At 40.5% G+C, this 22,869-nt stretch overlaps 1 protein-coding gene across 2 annotated transcripts in view; it reads left to right on the top strand.

Annotated features, from left to right (window-relative positions):
* The window catches only part of BEND7 (BEN domain containing 7), a 69,263-nt gene extending 47,239 nt beyond the window's left edge, over window positions 1-22,024 (top strand). For both annotated transcript variants that reach the window (XM_053404661.1, XM_053404662.1), the window contains 4 exons: window positions 3,870-4,095; window positions 14,045-14,164; window positions 16,527-16,577; window positions 19,311-22,024. In XM_053404661.1, the coding sequence (XP_053260636.1) occupies window positions 3,870-4,095; window positions 14,045-14,164; window positions 16,527-16,577; window positions 19,311-19,354 (441 nt within the window). In that variant the 3' untranslated portion in view covers window positions 19,355-22,024. The remainder of the gene's footprint in view (window positions 1-3,869; window positions 4,096-14,044; window positions 14,165-16,526; window positions 16,578-19,310) is intronic.
* Window positions 22,025-22,869: the final 845 nt, after the last annotated feature.

The raw sequence follows: 22,869 nt of genomic DNA, 5'->3' as shown, positions 1-22,869 counted from the left end.
GTCTGACCAAGCCAGAATAGAGTGGTATTATTACTTTCCTTGATCTGGACACTAGACTTCTGCTGAGGCAGCCTAGAATAGCATTAGCTCTTCTTTTTTTGCTGCTGCATCACACTGTGGACTCATGTTCAACTTGTGGTCCACTAAGGCGCCTAGATCCTTTTCACATGTACTGCTAGTAAGTCCCCCCATCCTATATTTGTGCATCTGGTTCATCCTGCCTAAGTGCAGAACCGTATGTTTGTCCCTACTGAAATTCATTTTGTTAGCTTGGGACCAGTTCTATCTGTTAAGGTCATCTTGAATCCTGATTTTTTCTTTTGCAGCATTAGCTATCCCTCCCAGTTTGGTGTCATCTGCAAATCTGATGAGCATCCCCTCAATTCCTTCATCCAAGTTGTTTATAAAGACGTTGAACCCTGCAGCCCCCCACTTGGCCCTTTTTCCCAGGATGACAAGGTTCCATCAGTCAATCAGCTACACATCCACCTAACAGTTACCTCATTCAACCCACAGTTTACCAGCTTCCTCGCAAGAATATATTGGGGAACTTTGTCAAAAGCCTTACTGAAATCAAGATAAACTATTTCCACAGCATTTCTCTGATCCACCAAGCTTGTAATTCCAAAAAAAAGAAAAAAAGAAATGAGATTTGTCTGGCATGACTTATTTTTGAGAAACCCATGCTGGATCTTAGTAATTGCATCATCCTTTTCTAAAAAACATTATTATTATCTAAGTATACCACACAAGATTATTCCAGCTTGCTAAATTATATTTTAGTCTGCTTGTGTTAAACTGCTGTCGCCCACTTAAAGGTCTAAAAATATGGCAGGATGGATATTGAAATAACTCCTTTTGTTTCCAACCAAATTCTCAAATGTACAAAAAATCATTCCCCCTCAGTTGGTTAAATTGGCTACTGATAAATTGGCTGAGATTATTGAAATATTTGGCTTTTACAGGGGGAAATCATTTAGAGTTATGTCAGGAGAATATGTGAGAGCTAACAGGGGCTTTATCTGCACAAGTGCAATGTTTTCATTGCTGGCTATAAAAGGGGGAAAGCACAGCTCGTACTGGAAGAGCTCCACTGTGGCGCGGCAGAATCATTGCCTTAAAATGGTTGCACATAATGAGCTAAAAACTGGTTCGTGTCTGTTGCTTGCAAGTCCCCTAACTACTAAATGAGGGCGGGAGACTGCCTGGGAAGACAAGGAAAGGTCAGTATGGCTGGGACAGAAAGCTCCCGCAAGACCTTGGTCAAGGAGAAATTGTATGCAGTTGACCAGGTTTAACCAGAGGGAACCAGGGGGCTATGGAAAGACATCTGCTGCTAGGAGAGTTAAGGCACTGGGAGTCCAGTAACTGGTTGGCTGGAGACAGAGAAGCAGGAATACAAGTGGAAAAAGAGTGGAAGCAGAACCCTGAAGGGAACACTTCTTAGAGTTATATCCAAATAAGATGGGAATAATTATGTCCTTGGCTTAAAGCAGGGTAGTCATCAGCAACATTTGACACCCCCCCCAGCCCTTATGTTGCCTTTCCAAAGTCGGGTTTGATGTGGGTTTGAGCAGGAATTCAGCTTTTACTTAAGATATACACCAATAAATTATGTAGGGTTTGGGGCCATAAGTAGGAATAGTGAGCAGACCACACTAAATTTTAAAGACATTTTTGTTGAAAAAAAGTTTGATTAATAATGCAGGATTTGCAGCTGTGTGAGAGAATGGGAATTGATATATACCAATAGATTTTGAGCCCATTGTTCTGCATTACAAAAATAAGCAAAATCTGAAAAATGTCATTCATTTGTTTAAAGATATGGTGTGGGTTTTCTGTAGCCTCAGTATACTAACTTTGCTAGATTTGTTTCTTTTTAAACTTAATTTTAGGAAAAGAAATGTCACTTGGGTATTATAGTGAGGATTCTAGAAATAAACATCATGGGTTGTATTCCATTACAGTATGTCCCTCTGCTCATGGAAGCCTTTTTGCTCCAGCAAATTCCCCTTTCTCCAACCAACCTCCTTGCCACTTCATGCTGTTTCCACAGGTCCCCCTAAGCCTCTGGAGCAGTCTTGTGGGGTGGGATATGCAAAGAGATGCAGAGGGAAGGGAATATCAGCTAAAGTAACCTTTTGTCCTCCATTTGTGGACACCTCTGCTGGACCACAGGCCTTTCCATGAGCAGAAAGGGACACGGCTGGAGGCAATTCACATCTTTTATTCAGTTTTTCTTAAAAAATCATTTCCCCAGTACTTTGCACACCCATGCTTCATACTGATTCACAGGCTTTTTTAGAACTTAGGTTATCACTTTCTAAGCTTATTTTTTTTAAAACAATAACAACACTATTGTGATAATAAAACAAAGAAAAAGCCCTATTATGATTTCCTTGACAAAAGGGATGCTGATGAGATCAACTAACTCACAGGACATTGTTTCTAATCAAAGTTCTATATATGGTGCCAAGCACCTGTCATTCTCACCTTGAGAACTTCTGGATGCAATCTGATTAGTATGTGCTAATATCTACTTGCTTGCTTAAACTTGTCCACCTTTTCTGCACTTTGAAAATCTCCATACGGTCACCGAAGCTTGACTATTAACTAGCAGCAGATGCAAAATGTTGCACTGTAAAGTTGTACAATGCAGAGTAGAATAAGTAGAATCATTTTGTCTTACTCTGAAAGGTGGCAATTCAAGAAGTTCTCATAAGCTGCTGTGGGTAATTTTAAAAACTGCTATTCCTAAATTAATAAATTAGAATGCCACTTTGTAAAACAATTTACCATATTTTTCGCTCTATAAGACGCACCAGACCATAAGACGCACCTAGTTTTTGGAGGAGGAAAACAAGAAAAAAAATATTCTGAACCTCAGAAGCCAGAACAGCAAGTGGGATCGCTGTGCAGCCTCTTGCTGTTGTGGCTTCTGGGATAGCTGCACAGCCTGCATTCGCTCCATAAGACGCACACACATTTCCCCTTACTTTTTAGGAGGGGAAAAGTGAGTCTTATAGAGCAAAAAATACGGTACTTGTGTTCACTGATAAAAACTGATTCCAGAATCAGATCTTGCCCTAGTGCCAGTTATTGCAAGTTCTTAAGCTGAATTTACAGTTGGGAGTCAAAGATAAATAGAAGGGCTTTTTCATGCAACATGTCATCAATATATGACATAAGGTGTGGTGAAAGGCACAAGCTGAAGTAGCTTTGAAGGGGGATTCACCAAATAAACGGAGGATAAGTTGATCAATGACTGTTAGTCATAATATTTAAATGAAACCTTCATGTCCTGCTCTTGAAGTTCCCAGAGGCAAGTGGCATGCAGCTTTTGGACAAAATAGGTGTTGAGCAACAAATAAGTATTTTTGTTCTTATACTCTGACTTTTGTTTCCTTATATTACTTGCTTAGATTTCAAGTAATGTGATCACAACAGTTTATTATGGTGGGATTAAACATTTAACAGTGAGTGCAGGATTGTAGCCATAGTAATTTTAGTTCAAATTCCTAATGGGCAGTATCCAGTTATTCACAGCTGCTGCTGTACTGAATAAATATTTCATAATTGCAGTTGCCAGCATTAAATTAATTAACATCCAGGTAACTAGCTCCTTGGGATTTCCCCCTGTTCTAGTAATTATAATTTCGTAAAGATAATGGACAGAGCAGGTTTTGATGTGCATTTTGTTATACTCAGTTGATAATTTTGATTTCAATGTCTATTTTATTTCAGTGTCTATTCTGGTGTCATAAAAGTCTAGTATGTGTGTTGATGTGAACATGTTTTCCTTGGATGTCATTTGTTGACAAAATAGTTATGAAAGAGGTGCTAATAAAGCATTGATATTCTTTTGGTAGCCAGAAGTGCAACTTGCTGAAGGCTTTGACGTCTTTATGCCGAAATCACAACTGGACTCTATATTAGCAAATTACACTCGTTCAGGAAGTCTGCTGTTTCGAAAGCTGGTGTGTGCATTTTTTGATGACAAGACCTTGGCCAACTCTTTACCCAATGGCAAGAGGAAAAGAGGTCTCAATGACAACCGAAAAGGACTAGACCAAAATATTGTGGGTGCAATAAAAGGTATTGTTCTCTTTCTTTTTAAAAAATGTGCTTTTATAATATAATCTAGTGGTTATGCTGTATCACGTTTTGGGAGTTGCTAAAAACATTGGTGATCTTTACAAATTTCTCAAGCTCATCTGCAAGCCTGCCTTGGCTATGTGTTCCTGATATCTGATCTGAATCAACAACCTTTTGCATGGTCAAACTGTTCTGGGACTACATCATTTCAGATTGTAGGTTGAGGAATAAAGATTTGCACACGTATCACTACTGACATTTAAGACTTGTTCCCATGTTAACACTGAACACATCTCCAAACTGGTAGGACAAGGCATGTGCAAGGGCTTGTGTGAAAGACTGTACACTTGCTGATTTGTACATCTCAACTACTGTGTACATGAGTACATGGACTGCACAATCATTGAACGTTACATGTGAAAAATGTTACAAATGTACAGCTCAATTGTTGGTATACACAAGTACAAAGATTCTAAACTTATTTAATGTAATATGTGATGACCCGTGCCAGGGTGCTTTTTTTTGAAATGGGGGAATCATTCAGACATGGTGTTTCCAACCCACAGTTTAAAATAGTTCAGTGTATATTTTACTGCACAACAAGATGCTTGTTTTCGCTGGGCCTCGGTCTTAACTGAACCTTTTTTTAAAAAAATAATGTTTATTAGTTTTCAATACAATATACATATAATACCATATCAAAAGTTTCTCACAAATTATCTCTTATGGACTTCCTTCAGCTTATCTGCCAATCATCCGTAATTAATTTTTAGTTACGCATTTCCTAAATTTAATACTGCCTTTTTATATACCTTCCCAATCTTATTTTCTTTTTTACACTACTCCTCAAACTTTCACAGAGCTTCTTGAAATCCCACGAGCGTTGTTTGCTCATCACATATATTTTTCAGATACTCTACAAATTTTCCCCAGTCCTCGATGAACTTATGGTCTCGTTGATATCTAATCTTCCCAGTTAGTTTATCCAATTCTGTATAGTCCATCATTTTCATTCTCCATTCTTCCAGGATCGGTAATTCCTCCTGTTTCCATCTTTGGGCCATTAATATTCTCGCCGCTGTAACTGCATATTGGAAAAGTTTACAATCTTTTCTATTTATTTCATTTCCTACTATTCCTAACAGAAAAGCTTCTGGTTTATTTTTTTTTTAAAAAAGATATTTATTGAATTTTTCCACCTTTATACATTAAAAAATCCAAAAGGAAAAAACAAAAAAGTTAAAAACACATAAAGTTTACAATCCTTATTTTCAATAACATATTTCCCTGACTTCCCCACACCTCCCCTTCTTATATTCCAATTCAAATTGTTAATTCAACAAGTTCTTGTCCCCAATTTTTGACCTTTTTATATTTAATTCATTTTTTAAAAACCCAATTTTAACTTATAAACATCAGTATTTAAACATCAGTGCTCATTCTTCTAAAGTCGACCCAAATTCCCTTCCACGAATTCCCCAATTTTCATACTAATAACAAAACAAAATAAAAAAAACAGATTATTATTCTGCATCCTTTGGATTCCCAAACCCCACCCCACCCTTTCCCGGTTTCAATCCCCAACAAATGTCCATCAGTCTTAGTCTACTATCAGCCTGGAGACCTCACGTCCGAGGCTCTTAATTCTCTCTCAATTCCTCTCTGCCGGTTTTTTTGGTAGTCCTTAATATTAAACACCAGATCTCGGAGAAGCTCTGTCCCGATAGGGTCCATATTTCTTCCAGCCAGACCTCCATACTTAAAAGTGGAGCTTGAATCTTGTTTCTTACTCCTTTTAAGTCCAAATGTCCCAAAAGCTCCAACTTTCACCTTAATCAAATTTGTAATCCATAGGTCTTCAGATCTCCACATAAGGAGATCTCTCTATTATTCAATCTTCAATTCAAAACAGATTTTCATCATCCAGTACTTATTTTCCTTTGTAGCCATCATGTCAGGCCTCTGGCTCTCCTTCGTCATCTGCAACATTACATCTCCTCCTTCCTTTTCCTCAGAAACAACATATATCTCTTTCTCCACACTCTCAAATCTTTCAAGTTTCTCTTCTTATCCAGCTGCATGGACTTCATGAGTCAAGTCCTTATCAAATTCAATGGATTTGTTTACTGTTAAGTCCAGAGTTGCAACATTTGTAGCCAAAACATCAATTTGGCCTTGTAACTTTCCCAAGAGAAGAAACACTCTGTCCAATTTAGCTTGAATTTTTCTTCCTTCAGCCATTCTTGTAATGTCCCAAAATCCCCTCTAGAGGGATTTTGGTTACTTTATCTTCCTTCCAGTTCAAATCCAAAAATCAAGTTAGTTTATATCAGTTCTTCCTTGTTTTCAACAAAATACAACCAAATTGTAGCAAATATATCCAGCAGAGATAGCAGAAACAAAGTTCTCTTTTTCCTTCTTGACAGCTAATTTGACAGCTGTCAAACTCTTCTATATCTCCTCAACAGGCTCTCTCGCGGATCACTCCCGGGTCCGGGGGGTGGCACTTCAGCTCTCAAAATTAGCTCTTATCCTCCAGTGAAATTACTTATACTGCCAAATCGTGAAATTAATGTCTTACCCAATAAAGAAGAAGAAATTCTCTCGACCTTAGTTAGCTAGTCCTTGCTTTAGATTATTTATAAGACGGGGAGACGGACTTCCTGTTTGCGCCTTCCCCGATCGTGCCTAATTAAAAAAATTTTTTTTCTTTACAAATCCAATTTCCGTATTACTCACGAGTTGTTACTTTTAGAGTCCAGTTGTTCACAAGAAGAAGTCAGTGCTCTCCGACCATGGCATGCGGCTTCACTCCGCAGGAGAAACAGTCGACTCTCAGCACCGCGCCGCTCACCCCGCCCCCCGTTCCGAAGCCTTTAAAAAGGCTCCTTCGCGGGTCGGGGGGCGCAAATGGTGCCCGCCGAGTCACCAAGTTCACAGGCTTCAGCGCCTGTGATTTCTGAGGGTCCCCGCGTCGCCGCAGCGGCAAGACCCGGATCCTGCAGAGCCGATTCCCTCCGGAGCTCGGAGGGAATCCACCATTAGCCGATGGCACTAACCCGGAAGTCCGCTTCTGGTTTCTTTACAAATGTATATTTCAACATCTTTTTCAGTTCATTATATATCATCTCCCAGAAACCCTTCACCTTCTTACATTCCCACCACATATGGTAAAATGTCCCTTCTTTTTCTTTACATTTCCAACACTTATTACAAGTGTCAGGGGCTCAGGAGCAGAAGCACAGGGGAGAGAGGAAATGGAGAGCGAAGGGGAAGAATCCGAGGGCAGCGTAGGGGAGTATGACAGTGACCCGAGAGATTCCATGAGCTTCTCCAGCGAATCAGAAGATTCCCAGAAGGGGGCGCCGATGGTCAGGGCAAGGGGGGTCCCAGGGGGGACGCACCAGAAACAAGGGGCCAGCGGGGACTCCCAAAGCAGCAGCGGGGGATCAGGACCAGCTTCCCCACCAGAGCGTAGTGGGGGGGGGAAGAGTCACATGTGTCAGGACCAGCGTCTCCTCCAGCGGGGAGAGAAGATGAGTCAGGGCTGACCACGTCTCCATCGGAGAGTGGGGGAACGGAGGGGAGGTCAGTTACAGCTAGCCTCCCCGAAGGGGGAAGCAGTGACAGCAGCAGTGAAACGGTCAGGAGGAAGGTTGCCGGCTGGGCGCGCGCGCCAAGTTCAAATGTACAGGCGCGCGGGACAGCAGGAGACCCGGATTGGGAACCAGGTCCTAAAGCCCGCCGGAGGGAGGGGGAAGACTCAGGGGACTCAGCGTCAGAAGAGTCTAGGAAGGGCGAGACCCCGACGGACAGGCGGAACCAGAGGAGGAAAGAGCAAAGGAAGAGGTGGAGCAAGGCTAGAGTCTTAAATTGCTGTCTGGGGGGAGGAGATTCAGACGGAGCTTCAGCGGTCTAGAGTTTGAGACGTAGAGCTGCACGCTGCGGCTGTGAAAGTGAAACTGAACTTCAATAAAGACTTTCGTACTTAACAACGAAACGGCGTTGGTCCTTTGTGAGCTGGGACCTCGGGCAGCTCTGACAACAAGTTTTATACATTTTCGCTAATTTGACTGGTGTAATATACCATCTATATATCATTTTCATAACGTTTTCCTTTACATGCTGTAAATTTTATATTTTCCTTCAATACTTTTGCCCAATCATCTAGTTGTATATTATATCCAAAGTCTCTAGCCCAATGTATCATAACCGACTTGACTTCCTCATCCTTCGTATGCCATTCCAACAACATTTTGTACATTTTTGATAAAATTTTACAATCATTATTTATTATTTCTATTTGAAATTTTGAATCTTTTTCAACATATCCATTCTCTCTAAAATCCTTTTTAAACATTTCATTTACTTGAAAATAATGCAACCAATCATATACATACTTTTTTACTTGTTCATAAGGTTTCATTTTCCATTTTCCTCCTTCTTTTGCTATCAACTCACCATATGTAATCCAATTCCCTCTCATATTGATTTTCTTTACACTCATAACCTCTAACGGAGATAACCAGTGTGGGACTCTTAGTTCTAATAGGTTTTTATACCTATCCCATATTTCAATTAAAGATCTCCGGAAGATGTGGTTCTCAAAACATTTATGGTTTTTCTTCTTCTCACACCATAAATAGGCGTGCCATCCAAATCTGTTATCGAACCCTTCCAAATCTAACAATTCTGTGTTTTCTAATTTTATCCACTCTTTCAACCAACAAAGACATGATGCTTCATAATATAGTTTGAAACTTGAAATTAACTGAACCTTTTTGATGTGGTGCTTACAGATCAGCATTGAAGAAAGCTCATTATGCAACTGTGTATGATCTTCTTTTGTGAGAAATGAAATTATTAAATATAATAATTAAGATGCTATTGAGTAAGATGCTATTGAGGGTCAAGAGGGTCAATGAAATAAAATATTGGTTTTAAATGTAGATATTGGGAAGCACGCCATGCATTTTTAAGAGTTGTATTCTCTGGCCCCCATTTCTTTGAAATTTCCAATTACAAATTAATTATTTCACCTACAACATTCTTAGTGCATTGGGATGCAGCGGTGATGTTGCTGCAAGATTTTATGTTAACAGCTTAAAATGTTTCTTTTGATTGAGTGGTGCATACATTTTGATAAATAAAAAAATAAACAAGATACCCTAGCCAAACATGTTGCTGGCTATGATAGCTCTGCGTGGAATGGAAAGGTAGAGGGAGGTTTGCTGGTTCACATTCTGGAGCCAAATAGCTCTTTGACCTGTATGTCTTCCTCTGTTTGGGGCCATTCCTACAAACAGCTATGGAGTCAGGCACCCATCCCTTGCCATGCAGGTGGGACAAGCAAGCCAGTTTGGTTTGTATAGCAGGGGTTGTGGCTGCTGCTCTCCTTGTTCAGAGAGGCAGATAAAAAAATTGGGAACTAGGATGTGTGCTGATTGAACACAATCTCCCGGCAACTATACTTGTGTGTGAGTCCAAATCTAACTGGAGTCCCACTCCACATCATATTTAGCCTAGTTATTAATCTGACATTAGCTGTTGCTTTTGACTTGTAAGACAGAACTTGAAATGAGCACTGAAAATGGGGAGGCAGCTTGCGTATATGCTGCCAGTCAGGCCAACTGCCTTCATTTGTTTGTATTGTGTTTTATCCTGCACACTTAAGCATAGGCATTTTAATCTGGTGGTATCAATATGGGTCCGTTTAGCTTCAGGGGCTTTGTCAGCACCAGCCTGCTACTTCAGAAATCTGAAGTCTATGGCTCACCAGTTGTTCCTGGACTACAACTTCTATTGTTCCCAGATCATTGGTCTTACTGGTTGAAACTGATCAAAGGTGGAGTTCAGCAGCGTCTGCCATAAGTTCCCCATCAATGCCCTAACCTAAGGCAGTTCTCAAATACTGATCATTTTCAGTTACAACCAGCAGCTGATAGTATCTAGAGTGGTAGTGCTAGGCACTGTTTATAATAAGAGGGCTCTCTTTATATTGTCTTTATGGTATCACACAAGGGATGCTGCATTGAGGACTTTGATATGCTGGATGGGGGTTCCTCTCCCAGAAGCAAACACAAGGGATGGCACCCTGTGGAACTTAACTCTGCCTGGCTCCATTTGCACGTTCTGCCTTCCAAGAGCTGTTCTGCTGGATACTATGGGCCCATTTATCCCTTGTGGTGGCTCAGCCAGTGTAAGATCGCACTAAGAATGAAAAGATGTTCTTTGCATCATTGCCACTGGGTTCCTCTGTAGCCCTTTCAGATGTTCTGTAGTCAATACTTTTGGCTCTGCTCAATAAATCAGTTAAGAGTGTAAAGAAAAATGTTTACTCTGCTGAGGTAGTTTTATATCAATGATGGTTGTTCTCTCGCACTTTAGAAATGTGCACTGTTAAACAAAGAAAAATTCAGAGTATTTTTTCCTCCTTTACATCTGGTCTTTTTAATAGTAGAGTGATGGCCATCAAAGGATGAGAATGTTTACAGAATTGAAGCCTTAAAGATGGGCTTGTAGCAGAGTGTGTGGTTTGGGTACTTATCCAGGCTGGCTTTGCTATACATTTCCCCCCATAGCCCCTGTCTTTGTCTGCCTGGACTGTTGCCTCTGTTCACTGCCTCAGCTTTACCTGGCTCTCAGGTCTTTTGCTTATTCAGTCCTGGAAAGCTTTAGCCCAGCTTTCCCCAACTTGCCTGCCCCCCAAATATATTTTGAGCTACAACTGCAGTGGGGAACCTCCAGCCCGCAGGCCTCTCTAGACCCACCAGGCCTCCCCATTTGTTTGTGGGGGTTTTGTGGGTTTTTGGCCCATTTGGCCCATGAGACGGTTTGGGCCAAGCCACACCCACTTGACCTATAATGGGATGGATAAACATGTGGCTGATCCAACAGGGGCTTTGCAGGTAGCACTAATCAGCTGATTGGTGGCACCTGTGAAGTGTTGTGCACAGTGTCTTCAGGACAGAGGTCCCTCATCAACAGGAGGGGTGGCTAACACCCCAGAGGACAGGATCACACTTCAAAACGACCTTGACAGATTAGAGAACTGGGCCAAAACAAACAAGATGAATTTTAACAGGGAGAAATGTAAAGTATTGCACTTGGGCAAAAAAAATGAGAGGCACAAATACAAGATCGGTGACACCTGGCTTGAGAGCACTACATGTGAAAAGGATCTAGGAGTCTTGGTTGACCACAAACTTGACATGAGCCAACAGTGTGACGCGGCAGCTAAAAAAGCCAATGCAATTCTGGGCTGCATCAATAGGAGTATAGCATCTAGATCAAGGGAAGTAATAGTGCCACTGTATTCTGCTCTGGTCAGACCTCACCTGGAGTACTGTGTCCAGTTCTGGGCACCACAGTTCAAGAAGGACACTGACAAACTGGAACGTGTCCAGAGGAGGGCAACCAAAATGGTCAAAGGCCTGGAAACGATGCCTTATGAGGAACGGCTAAGGGAGCTGGGCATGTTTAGCCTGGAGAAGAGGAGGTTAAGGGGTGATATGATAGCCATGTTCAAATATATAAAAGGATGTCACATAGAGGAGGGAGAAAGGTTGTTTTCTGCTGCTCCAGAGAAGCGGACACGGAGCAATGGATCCAAACTGCAGGAAAGAAGATTCCACCTAAACATTCGGAAGAACTTCCTGACAGTAAGAGCTGTTTGACAGTGGAATTTGCTGCCAAGGAGTGTGGTGGAGTCTCCTTCTTTGGAGGTCTTTAAGCAAAGGCTTGACAACCATATGTCAGGAGTGCTCTGATGGTGTTTCCTGCTTGGCAGGGGGTTGGACTCGATGGCCCTTGTGGTCTCTTCCAACTCTATGATTCTATGATTCTAGGACTTGGTAGCCTGGTGTTTGTGAAGCCCACAGTGCAAAAGCTCCATGCCCCTGGCTTCACAAGGTCTGACTGTCAGCCGATTGTTGGGCCCCTAGTCACACTTCAGTTGTGGATGTGTGGTGGCACTTTTGAATGGGAGCGAATATCAGCTTTCATCCCTGGTAGCCCCCCACCCCCATCTTAAGTTGCCCAAAATGCAATGTTGCCGATCAATGAAAGCTATAGATTTCCTAACTGAAGTATAGGTTCACATCTATGAAATCAATGGATTTCATAGCTCTACAGGCCAGAGTGTTACATTTTGGGAATATTAAATGAAGATTGGCCATCACAGATCAGAGCTGATCTTTGCTCCTGTTCAAAAGCAGCACTGCTGCCTGTCACTGAAAAGCACCCAGGGGTCTGGTGGAGAGGGCAGGGAAGGAGCCTTCTAAGACCCTGTGGTCCTCGGCTGCTGCCCAGCCTGGCTGACCACTGGGGTGAGTCCTGGCTGTTTTAGCTCATCGTTGGGGCCATGTCAGAGGCCTGCATGGCTCCATTTTTTGCTCTATTTCTTGTATATTTCTTGTATATACTCTATTTCTTTAATCAGGAAGTACAGTGGAGGAATTGAGGTTGGCTGCATGAAACATGCAAGTAGGGCAGCAAAAGGAGCTGATTGGTCATTTGCCTGGTGATATCATAGCTGACATTCATCCTCCATTCAAAGCTGCTGCTGTTGTATGATGGAGCACCTGAGGCAGTCTCTCAGGTGAAAGGTCACCAGTTCCCCAACAACACTGAAATATTTCCTGTTTTTCTTTACTTCCTCATACTCCCACTCCTGACCATTCTGGTTAAACAGGCTGAGAGCAATAAGGCATATAAATAGTGAACTCAGAAAGTCATTTAAAATGTTATTATAAAGATACCTGATTATATATTTGGAATCTTTCACAGAAAACTAAGACAGATGATCTATACCTCCTTTTTCCCTTTTGTGATTTAAAAAAAAATACTTTTAAAAAAATGATGTGTCAAGATTTTGTTTCATGAGGAAGCAGTGTTGTCAAATATATGCTCATAAAAAGCACTGATGTGTAGATGAAATGTAGCTTGAAATGTGCACGAAATGTTTACCCTTGTTAATTCTGTTTTATAAAATCAAAGCCAAATGTTGGTCATATTTGCATGTAATGCTGAACAGTGGTTTAGTGGTACATGGGTTGAGCTGGAAGGAGCCCAAGCAAAAGCATCTGCCTCACATGCTGCCCTATCCATTTCTCACCGCAGCCAGAAAAAGGGCTTCTGCTGGGTTTAGTTTCACTTTTATGGAATCCTGGCTTAGTATTGCATGTGAACCAGAGAGCCTAGCTTGGCATAACATTCAAGCCATGGGTTATAAAGCTAGCTTGTTTAAATAATATGTTTGAATCTCTGGTTCATGACAGAATTATCCAAAAATGAAATAATTTTTTTCAGAAGTCTTCTTCCTGACTGCATGGGGAGAGTAAGTGTGGGGAGAGGTGTGTAAGCCCAACACTTTGTTTTGGCTAGTTCCACTTCATCTGAGTAACATTTTATGTGCATGTTGCCACTGTGTTTTCAGATTTCATAGTTTCGTGTGTCACTTTGTTCCGGAGATTCCAAGGCAATGTTTTGTGGTGTTCTCTTTAAATGTCTGGAGACTGATCTTTCTAGTGAATATTTCTGGAATGCCAATGCCATCTTCTGCTAATGTTTTTCAACATGGTAAACATTCGCAGAGTGCTTAGCTTACCGGATCTTCCCTAATATATGCAAAATCTCTTGGCTATTTGAGTGCTTTCAAACAGCTACAGTCCAAGCTTACATTGCAAGTTAGTTTGTTTGAAGGTCTCCCATGTTAGTATCTTCCTGAACTTGGAAAATCGTTTGGGAAGAATAAATTTACATGCTGACTTTGCTCAGTCATGGAGATTTTAAGTTACAAAAATGTAAACATCCAGTTCTCACATTTTATATAAAATGTAGAATGTTGTGAGTTTGCTTTTCTTGTGTCTGGTTACTTAAACCTTGGCTTGCAGTTTTCCATCTTTTTCAACCTTTTGGTAAAGAGATTATTTGTACCTTCTGTTTTTAGTGTTCACAGAAAAATACTGCACTGCAAACCATGTGGATAAACTACCTGGCCCAAGAGACTGGGTACAGATTCTTCAGGATCAAATCAAACTGGCAAGAAGACGGTTAAAAAGAGGCTCAGGTAAGGTAGGGTTAGAGGTAGAAAGCAGATTGAATGCAGATAGCAAGGTGGCAAGACAAACAGTATGACAGTGTGCAGCCTGAACCCAGCCTTTAAGAATTACTGAGGAAGGACACTGCTCCTAAGGGCTGATTCAGGCCTATGTACATTTCTTAGTCTTGTCACTCAACTAGGCATTATGACTCAGAGTTGAATATCTGAGTCACCTCCATTGAAATGTTTTGTGTCTTACGATGGCATGAAAGCTGTTTGTGGAGTTTGATCTGTGGCTGTTTTCACACATGCAAGCCAGCGCTTGATGTTACAGACCTCAGGTGATTCACTGAGACACTCCTCACCTGTCTTGTGTTACTCCTCACCTGTCTTGGTGTATCCTTTTTTTAACTGTTGCATTAGAGTGATTAGGTTCAGCATGGTTCTCTTTAAGCATGTTCTAGCTACTGTAAGGCAGGATAGGGGAGGCACGTGTTTCTCCTTCCTCAGCTTTATTTTTGTGTGTCAGCTTTATGGGCTTGACATCTTCCAACTTGTTCTGGTTGGTGAAGAGCTGGTGGCACAGCTTCCTCGTTTTCACTGCTTTTATATTTCCTTGAGCTACTCCATCACTTTCAATGGATCTGTGAGTTGATGTGGTTAGAATTTAAGCCCTATTCATTCATTACTTGTGTTTGGAACAGACATGTGGTTTCAAGCCAGAACATTGCTATGCTAGCTGCACCCTCCAACCATATGTTGCCATCCGAAAGGGAACCCCAGATCATAAGTAGCTGCTTGAACACACCAGCAGCACGTAATGAGAACACCAAAGGGCAGTGATAGCTTGGCAAGATGACACCCGGGCAAGGAGCAAGGCCCCACTCCAGCTTGAAGCCATGAGCGCCTTGCATGCATGTAACATGAGGGCTATAGAATCCTCTGGGTGATCGAGACCTCTTTCACCATTTGCTCTGTGTGTGAACCCAGAAATCAACTTCTAACTGCAACATTTACTCAAACGATCTTGTGACTTTTTGAGGTGAAAATAATCTGCCGTAAAATTTGACATTTAACATCAACTGTATAGCTTCTGTTTTGTGTTAAACATCACAAAGTTTTCATCACTGCTGCACCATTAAAAAAACAAAACCAGACCTCTACTTTAATATCCCAAGGGAGTGGGGCTCATGGTTCTTGCACATATATGCAGATCAGAATATTACCTAAGTCCATGGTACTCAGTGAGTATAATGTGTATGCTGAACACCCCTTTGGTAAGAATCACAAAAAGTATTTTTATATAACACGGTATCCACTGAGAATATAGGTTTTTAGTTTTTTTTTAGTTTTGCTTTCATTCTTAAAAATACCCAAAGAGGCACACAATATTTAAAAAGTATCAATAACAGTTGGGCGGGGTATAAATAATAAATTTTTATTATTATATTAAGTACAATAATGCAGTAAAAATCACTGCCCAATATTACTTCTCCATGAAACAACCTAAAACCATAAAAATAAAGCAACATTGATTTATGGTCCCTTTCCCAACCTAAAGTGGACATTAATGTACACTGCTTTTTGAGCATATGAAATTGTCTGATACAAAGTCAGTTCATTAGCCTGTGTAGCCCAGTATTGTTCTCTGTGACCGAAAGTGGCTGTCCCAGGGCTCAGGTAGAGAGCTCTTTCTAAGGTCTGCTCCCCAGGACCAATTTAACTCTAGGGACCAGGGATCGAACTTCTGTATGCAAGGCTCTGCCCTTGAGTGTAGTCCTTCAGTCAGTTTAGTGTTGGGAGCATTCATTTTGCTTGATGGGAAGTTCAGTGAAACTCTGGCACAATTGCTGTTGGCCTAAAAAGATGTGATTGCTTCCAATGTAAAAAATGTGAGATGTGTTTAAATGCTGCTTAGGCAGAGACAGAATTTCATCCTTGTGGGTATAGAGCTAACCTGCTTAGATCATGAAACTTGTACCTGCATAAGGCAGACAATACAGCAAAAATCTTTATATGTGTGTGAAGCAATATGACTATCAACCATGAGACTTGCAAAGCTATTCATGTAGTATATGGAGTTGGCCCTGTGAGAGCTTTGGAGCAAACTATCACATTTGGCCTTATTTATACCTTCTTTTCAGAGAACTGGATATTCATCAGTCACCTTCTGAAGAGAACTGGTTATTGTCTTATGGAGCAGCTCTTCCTTTGAATTCCCTAAGTTCTTAAAATGCTTCTAATTTGTAGGGGTTTTGATGCATTTGTGTAGTACACTTGCCTGTTTTCCATACCACTTTTCCCATTTAATTTTATTTCTACTGTTTTACTTAATTCTAATTGTATGTATTATGGAGAATAATAAATTTTATGTATTATCTTTATTTAGTAGAGACAACCGACTGTGATGAGAAACTGGACCTTTCTCTACTACAAACAGGTAAAAAAGCTGTTGGTTAATAAAAACAAATTGGCCATTTGTTTGCTTATAGTCTCATTAGAATTGGGCTGTCTGGAATAACCTTGCACAATATAGCATCTCTTACCTAAACTTACATTTTCCTTTATCACTAGATATGCCTCACATTTTCTTACTCTCTGTCTCCACTGCCTGTTCCGTAGTGCTAGGAGTGGAGGTTATTCCATCCACTGGAGGCAGGGGACTGAACATAAAACACTACAATTCAGGAAGGCCAGACAACACCCTTCTCCCTGACATCATTGTGCCTGTGCCCAAGGAGTCCTTCATTACAGAGAAGCATTTAAAATGTGACCTTATAACAGCCAGAAGTCTAGGGAAAGCTTTTGTACTCAGTAACTACTGAATATATAAATCTGTCCTCAGATCACAGAGATTATAAAGATCTCTTCACTCTTGCTCCCCACACCCAATCAAGCAATCAAGGCAATTTATGTAAGAAGACATGATAATCAATTTCCTTAACGAAGTCTTTATATGTCAGCTTTTAATTGCTCTAGTAATTTTATTTAGTATTTTACTGGTGCCCATTTCATCTCATGCAATTTCTTAGTGCTGCTAATTTTTCTGCTATCAAAAGTTCATAAGTGAGACACAAAGAGGCAGTCACATTAGTAGAAATCTTATTTCTTTGGTCTCCTTTCTGCAAAATGTGCATAAGGAGAAAAATCAGTTAATATTAGCCATAAAAACATAGAAGCTTACTTAAAATGCCTGCTAAAATTAAATCTAAACCACACACCTGAAGTTCAGTGGGGAGGGGGCCTGTTTGATCACCTCCAAGAGGGTGTTCCACAGAATGGGGGCCCCAACACCAAATGCATGGGTTCTGGTGTATACAGGCTGTGCATCAGAGCCATGGGGGACTACTAACAGCAACTCCCCTAGAGACCTCAGTGGTTCTTTAGGTACCCTAAACCCAAGTTGTTAAGGATCTTGTGAGTTAACACAAGAACCTTGAACTTGGCTTGTTAGCCTCTGAGTAGCCAGTGCAAGCTTTTAAGCACTGAAACTTTGTGCTTGTGGTTGTCTGTTCCTACCAACAGTGTAGCCATAGCATTTACACCAGCTGGAGCGTCTAGACCAGGGAAGCCCTACATGGAGCACACTGCAATAACTGAGTCTGGAAGTTCATAATGGAATTACCATGGCCAGGCTTTGCCTGTCAAAGATGATGTCTGTAGCTGGTTAAGGGCCCTCTACCTGAGCCTTCAGTGAAAAAGATGGATCCAGAAGCACTCACAAACTCTGAAAGCGCTCTTTCAGAAGGAGTGCAGCCCCATCCAGAACATGCAAGTGAAACTTACCTGCCCTTCCTCCATCTTCCCAGGGTTCAACATTGGGCTATTAGCCCTCCTCCAGTCCATCACTAGGACAGTGATTAGGATTATACATAGCCTCTTCTGACTCAGATGTTATGGCAATCATAGAATGGTAGAGTTGGAAGGGTCCCCAAGGGTCATCTAGTCCAACCTTCTGCAATGCAGGAATCTCAGCTAAAGCATCCATGACAGATGACCATCCAACTTCTGCTTTAAAACCCCTAAGGAAGAAGAGTCCACCACCTCTTGTGGGATTTGTTCCACTGCCAAACAGCTCTTACTGTCAGATAGTTTTTCTGAACGTTGAGTTGGAATCTCCTGCCTTGTAACCTGAAGCCATTGGTTTGAGTCCTACCCTCCAGAGCAGGAGAAAATAAGCTTGCTCCCTCTTCCATGTGACAGCCCTCGAGACATTTGAAGATGGCTATCATATCTCCTCTCAGTCTCCTCTTTTCCAAACTAAACTGACCCAGTTCTCTCAACCTATTTGTCCCTACTGAAATTTGTTTTGTTCATATGACCCCGTTCCCCAATCTCTTAGTCATCTTGAATTCCAGTTCTGGCTTCAGCAGCACTGGCTACCACTCCCAGCGCACAGACGACACACTGCCCTCAAACGCCGAATGGCCACACTCAGTGGCTTCATTTCAGAGTTGAAGAACATTGGGGACAATATTATGCCATGCAATCTCTCAATATTGTTATCCGGACATGACTCTCCAGGATGTGTGTGTGGTGGTGGTGGGGTTATCATTTGTGCTATATTCTGTAAGCCGCCCAGAGTGGCTAGGGAAACCCAGCCAGATGGGAGGGATATAAATAATAAAATTATTATTAAGTGACCCCAAATAAAAGTGAGCAATCAGGGGAGGGGAGATCATTGTAATTATATATATTTGTAGGGAGGGTGGGGTGGGAGAGTTCTGTTTAAGTGCTTTCTGTATTGTTTTGAAAAAACCCCTCAATAGAGCAGTGCTGTTCTTTCCACTTTGCAGATTAATTTCAGATATTTGATAGACCCTCCCTTGCACTGTTATGCAAGTGCTTTGTTCTCCATGTGTGTAATATTTTTAGATGAATTCCTTGTTGCTCTTAATACACACCTTTGCATGTGTTCTCTCCCTTATTCTCCAATTCTGTGTACTAGATTTCTCTCACAGTAATTAATACCTTTCCATAAGCGATTCCCAGGGGTTGTAATAAAGATACATACCAAGAAATAAATTATGGCCAGCCTGTTAGTGTTCTAATTCTATTGCAGACAACACCTTTTATTACTTTAATGTTGAAATCCATAGGTTACTTTTAATACTTGTGTGTCAGTTTTATACAGCCAACCTTTCAAATCCTAAGCCCAGCTCTTCTTTTTCAGGTAACCTCTTTGAAACCACACATTCAGCACCAGTGTTTCACTAGCAGATCCAGACGTCTTTACTTTTGAGCAGGACACCAGCGCTATTTTCAGACTACTTCAATATCTGCGTTCTCTATCATGGCCTCAATCTTAAGTTTGTTCATGCTTTTGTAACATAGGGTAACAAAGCCACAAAATTACTTGTTTCTTATTTTAATCAGAATAGACTTGTTCAGCAAGGATATAGTGCAATTAATCTGATAACCACTGAAATAGAACAAATTTTGTCTTTATGATTGCATTTCCCCACATAAGTATATGCATGCTGACTGGCTGTTTGTTCCATCTTTGATTAAACATCGAAACATTAACAAAGTTAAGAGCCTCCCTTAGAAAGGTGTTCTGAAGGACCCCATTTCATATTGGATTCTTGTGCAGAAATCAAAGGACCAAAAAACTTCAAAGTTAATAAATCATTAGTCATCTGTTCTGAAGACCCTTTCTCCCTCCCTCCCTCCCTCCCTCTCTCTCTCTCTCTCTCTCTCTCTCTCTCTCTCTCTCTCTCTCTCCCTCTCCTTAGCCTTTGATTTTCCTTCTTGGGTAAAGATGGTAAATTGCCAAGTATTCTTCTCTGAATAAGTTGCAATATGGTATTTGACAATAAGAGTCCCAATAATTGATGCTAATATTGATGCTGGTGTTTTGTCCAGAACAAGTATTGGTGAACGTGGAACGAACTGTTCTTAATATTGAGATTACTCAGACATTTTATTTTTCAGACCATTTGGTGTAACAACCCCCCTCATCTCTCTCTCTCTCTCTCCCTGGCTTTTGAGTGCCAGCACCATCTTGTAGTTCCCAAAAAGTTATTTCAATAATTATCGCTGCCAATAGCCTCCCCAACACTCTTATACATGGCTTTTCTGTCATATTTACATGAGATGTAGGGGAAATACCATTACATTTGGGGTGTGTTGATTTTCACAAATGCTTATGCCTTTCCTCATGCCTCTTCAAGGATCTGTCCAGCAGTGGGGGAAATGAGTGATAAGGACGTGCATATAGGAACATGTATCCTGGTTTCCTTTGTTCAACTCAAAGGAGCATAGTATCACACCTTCCTCCTGACCACGAGGAGTTCACACATTTCCCCAACTAAGGATAATTCTGTCGTGAGTGGATTGGGTGTATGTAATCTTCTTGCACTTACTCTATGGAAACTAGGTGTTCCATAGTTACCCATAGGCTTGATTTCCATAAATCTTCATCCCTTCAGTGAGAGGAAATGATAGCTCATATTGGGTCTCCACATCTTCAGGCCTATTTGTGAAGTGAAAATGCTCACACAATTACTTATATGTAAAGAGCATACCCATTCACTTCCTCCTCATCCGGCAGGTGTGTGAATCTGCCAAAAAAAATCGATTCCCAGTTTTCTCCCTGTGAATATTGTAGGCCAAGGATGAAGGAAATTGGCCCAGAATCTGCAAATTACCGCCCCCCTTAATTTCCACGAAAGATTTGTTATTTGAAATTTCAGATAGATGACCAAACATCCTCTGGGTCAAGCTCCACACACTCCATTGTAATCAGATATATTAATATTTGTTATCCCCTGGATCATGGGTGGTGCTGGGAAAGAGAGGCCAGTGTACAAAATCTGAACCCTAAATTATATTAATATATATATATAATCCCACCTTATCACTTGCCAGTTAACTAATATTTATATTAAATTCCTTCCAAAACGTATATATTTATCACCATTGTGTACTGATCTCATTCCTCAGAGTTAAAACTAATGGAAGTGTTCTGCCCGCATCAAATATTTTTGGCTTATTTTATATTTCTGCTTTTGAAAGGAAACTTTGACATGGGTGTTCATAAATTTATACACTGGTCTTTAAGGTTATTAACCACAAAAGCCCACAAATAATATCTGAAGTTATGGTTTATGTATTCTTGTTACCTTTTGAAGAATCAGGCTTCTGTCCTAGTCTGTGTGTGAAAAGGTACTAGGTCATACTTCCAATGAAGGATTAATGAATGTTATATAATGAAAATTTCATAGTCATCTTAAGCACACCAGAAGACACTGCTGTAGATATTTATACAGAATCTTTTGTGTTTGTTCAACTCAGGCTGAATAACTACTTCTACTGCAGTTTAACACTTTTATGGAATTTTACACATAATGTGTAATCATTATTACACATATAATTATTGAAATGTGGCTGTGTTCTCTTGATGACAAGATAAACCTGACTTGCACTGCAGTCTTTAAAAAGTACATTTTCTCCTTAGAGATGGAAAGGATTTAGAGACTGTTCCCTCTTGAACAGAACTACTCAGTCTCCCCAGTAAATCTACAAAGAAGTCATACATATAGTAACAGTTAACCAACAATCAGCATTCTTTTAATACATCTTAAAAATAATAGTATTCTTGTCTACTTACTGTGACTACTGTTCAGATTTTTTTCAGAAGTCTTTTTATAGGTTTTATTAGGAAATCATTCCATATTTAGGTAAAAAAAAAGTATCTCAATCTTATGTATATAAGTTTTATTAATATGTACATATTTAGCTATTTTTTAAAATTACTATGTTCTTAATAAAACCAACAAGGGACTAGTTGTGAATTGGTGCATAAGATTGTGTTGTGTTATCAATCTCTGGGAATCTGTCAAGTTCAGAAAAAAACACACAATAAATTACTCTAATTCAACAAGTGTCTCTGGTGTGTGTGTATCCACATGTGCTTTTCAGACATACCGTAGTTCAGAAAAGATTGCAGTACAAACTAATTTGTCCAAAAAGCCTGAACTACATTTGAGCAATACTATAGCAGCCACCAAACCATGACAGTTTGGTGACAGGTTAAGAACAGTTTCAGGTTAAGAACAGACCTCCAGAACAAATTAAATACTTAACCAGAAGTACCACTGTACTATAAAAATATAGTAATTTGGACTACCTTTGGATAGTGGGGAATAATAAATAGGTTAGATTCTAAGAAGAGGGGCAGGGTGACAAGATTTATTTCTGACTATTTACATCACTGTTGATGACCATACTGCAAAAGGAACATTTGAATTTCTGTTCCTGGACAAAACTTTGCAATGGCCTTCATTGTCATTGCAGAAAAGCAATTATATTTCAGTACATCAGCCTCTGCATTACCTCTATCTATTGCACTGATTGAGGCCTCAATCCTGTCACTTGCTTGTAAGCAAGGCCTGTTGAAATCAGCAGGTCTTACTTGTGAGTAAACATGGATAGGATTGCATGTAAAAGTAATACAGTGGTACCTCGGGTTACATACGCTTCAGGTTACAGACTCCGCTAACCCAGAAATATTACCTCGGGTTAAGAACTTTGCTTCAGGATGAGAACAGAAATTGCACGGCGGCAGCAGGAGGCCCCATTAGCTAAAGTGGTGCTTCAGCTTAAGAACAGTTTCAGGTTAAGAACAGACCTCCAGAATGAACCCGAGGTACCACTGTACATACACTTTGTCATATGCTTATAGAGATGGCAATGGATTGCAGAAATTCCTAAGCATTTAAAAGCGTATT

Source organism: Podarcis raffonei, chromosome 10, assembly GCF_027172205.1.
Source record: "Podarcis raffonei isolate rPodRaf1 chromosome 10, rPodRaf1.pri, whole genome shotgun sequence".
Lineage (NCBI taxonomy): Eukaryota > Metazoa > Chordata > Lepidosauria > Squamata > Lacertidae > Podarcis > Podarcis raffonei.
This window is presented reverse-complemented; position numbering and strand designations above follow the sequence as displayed.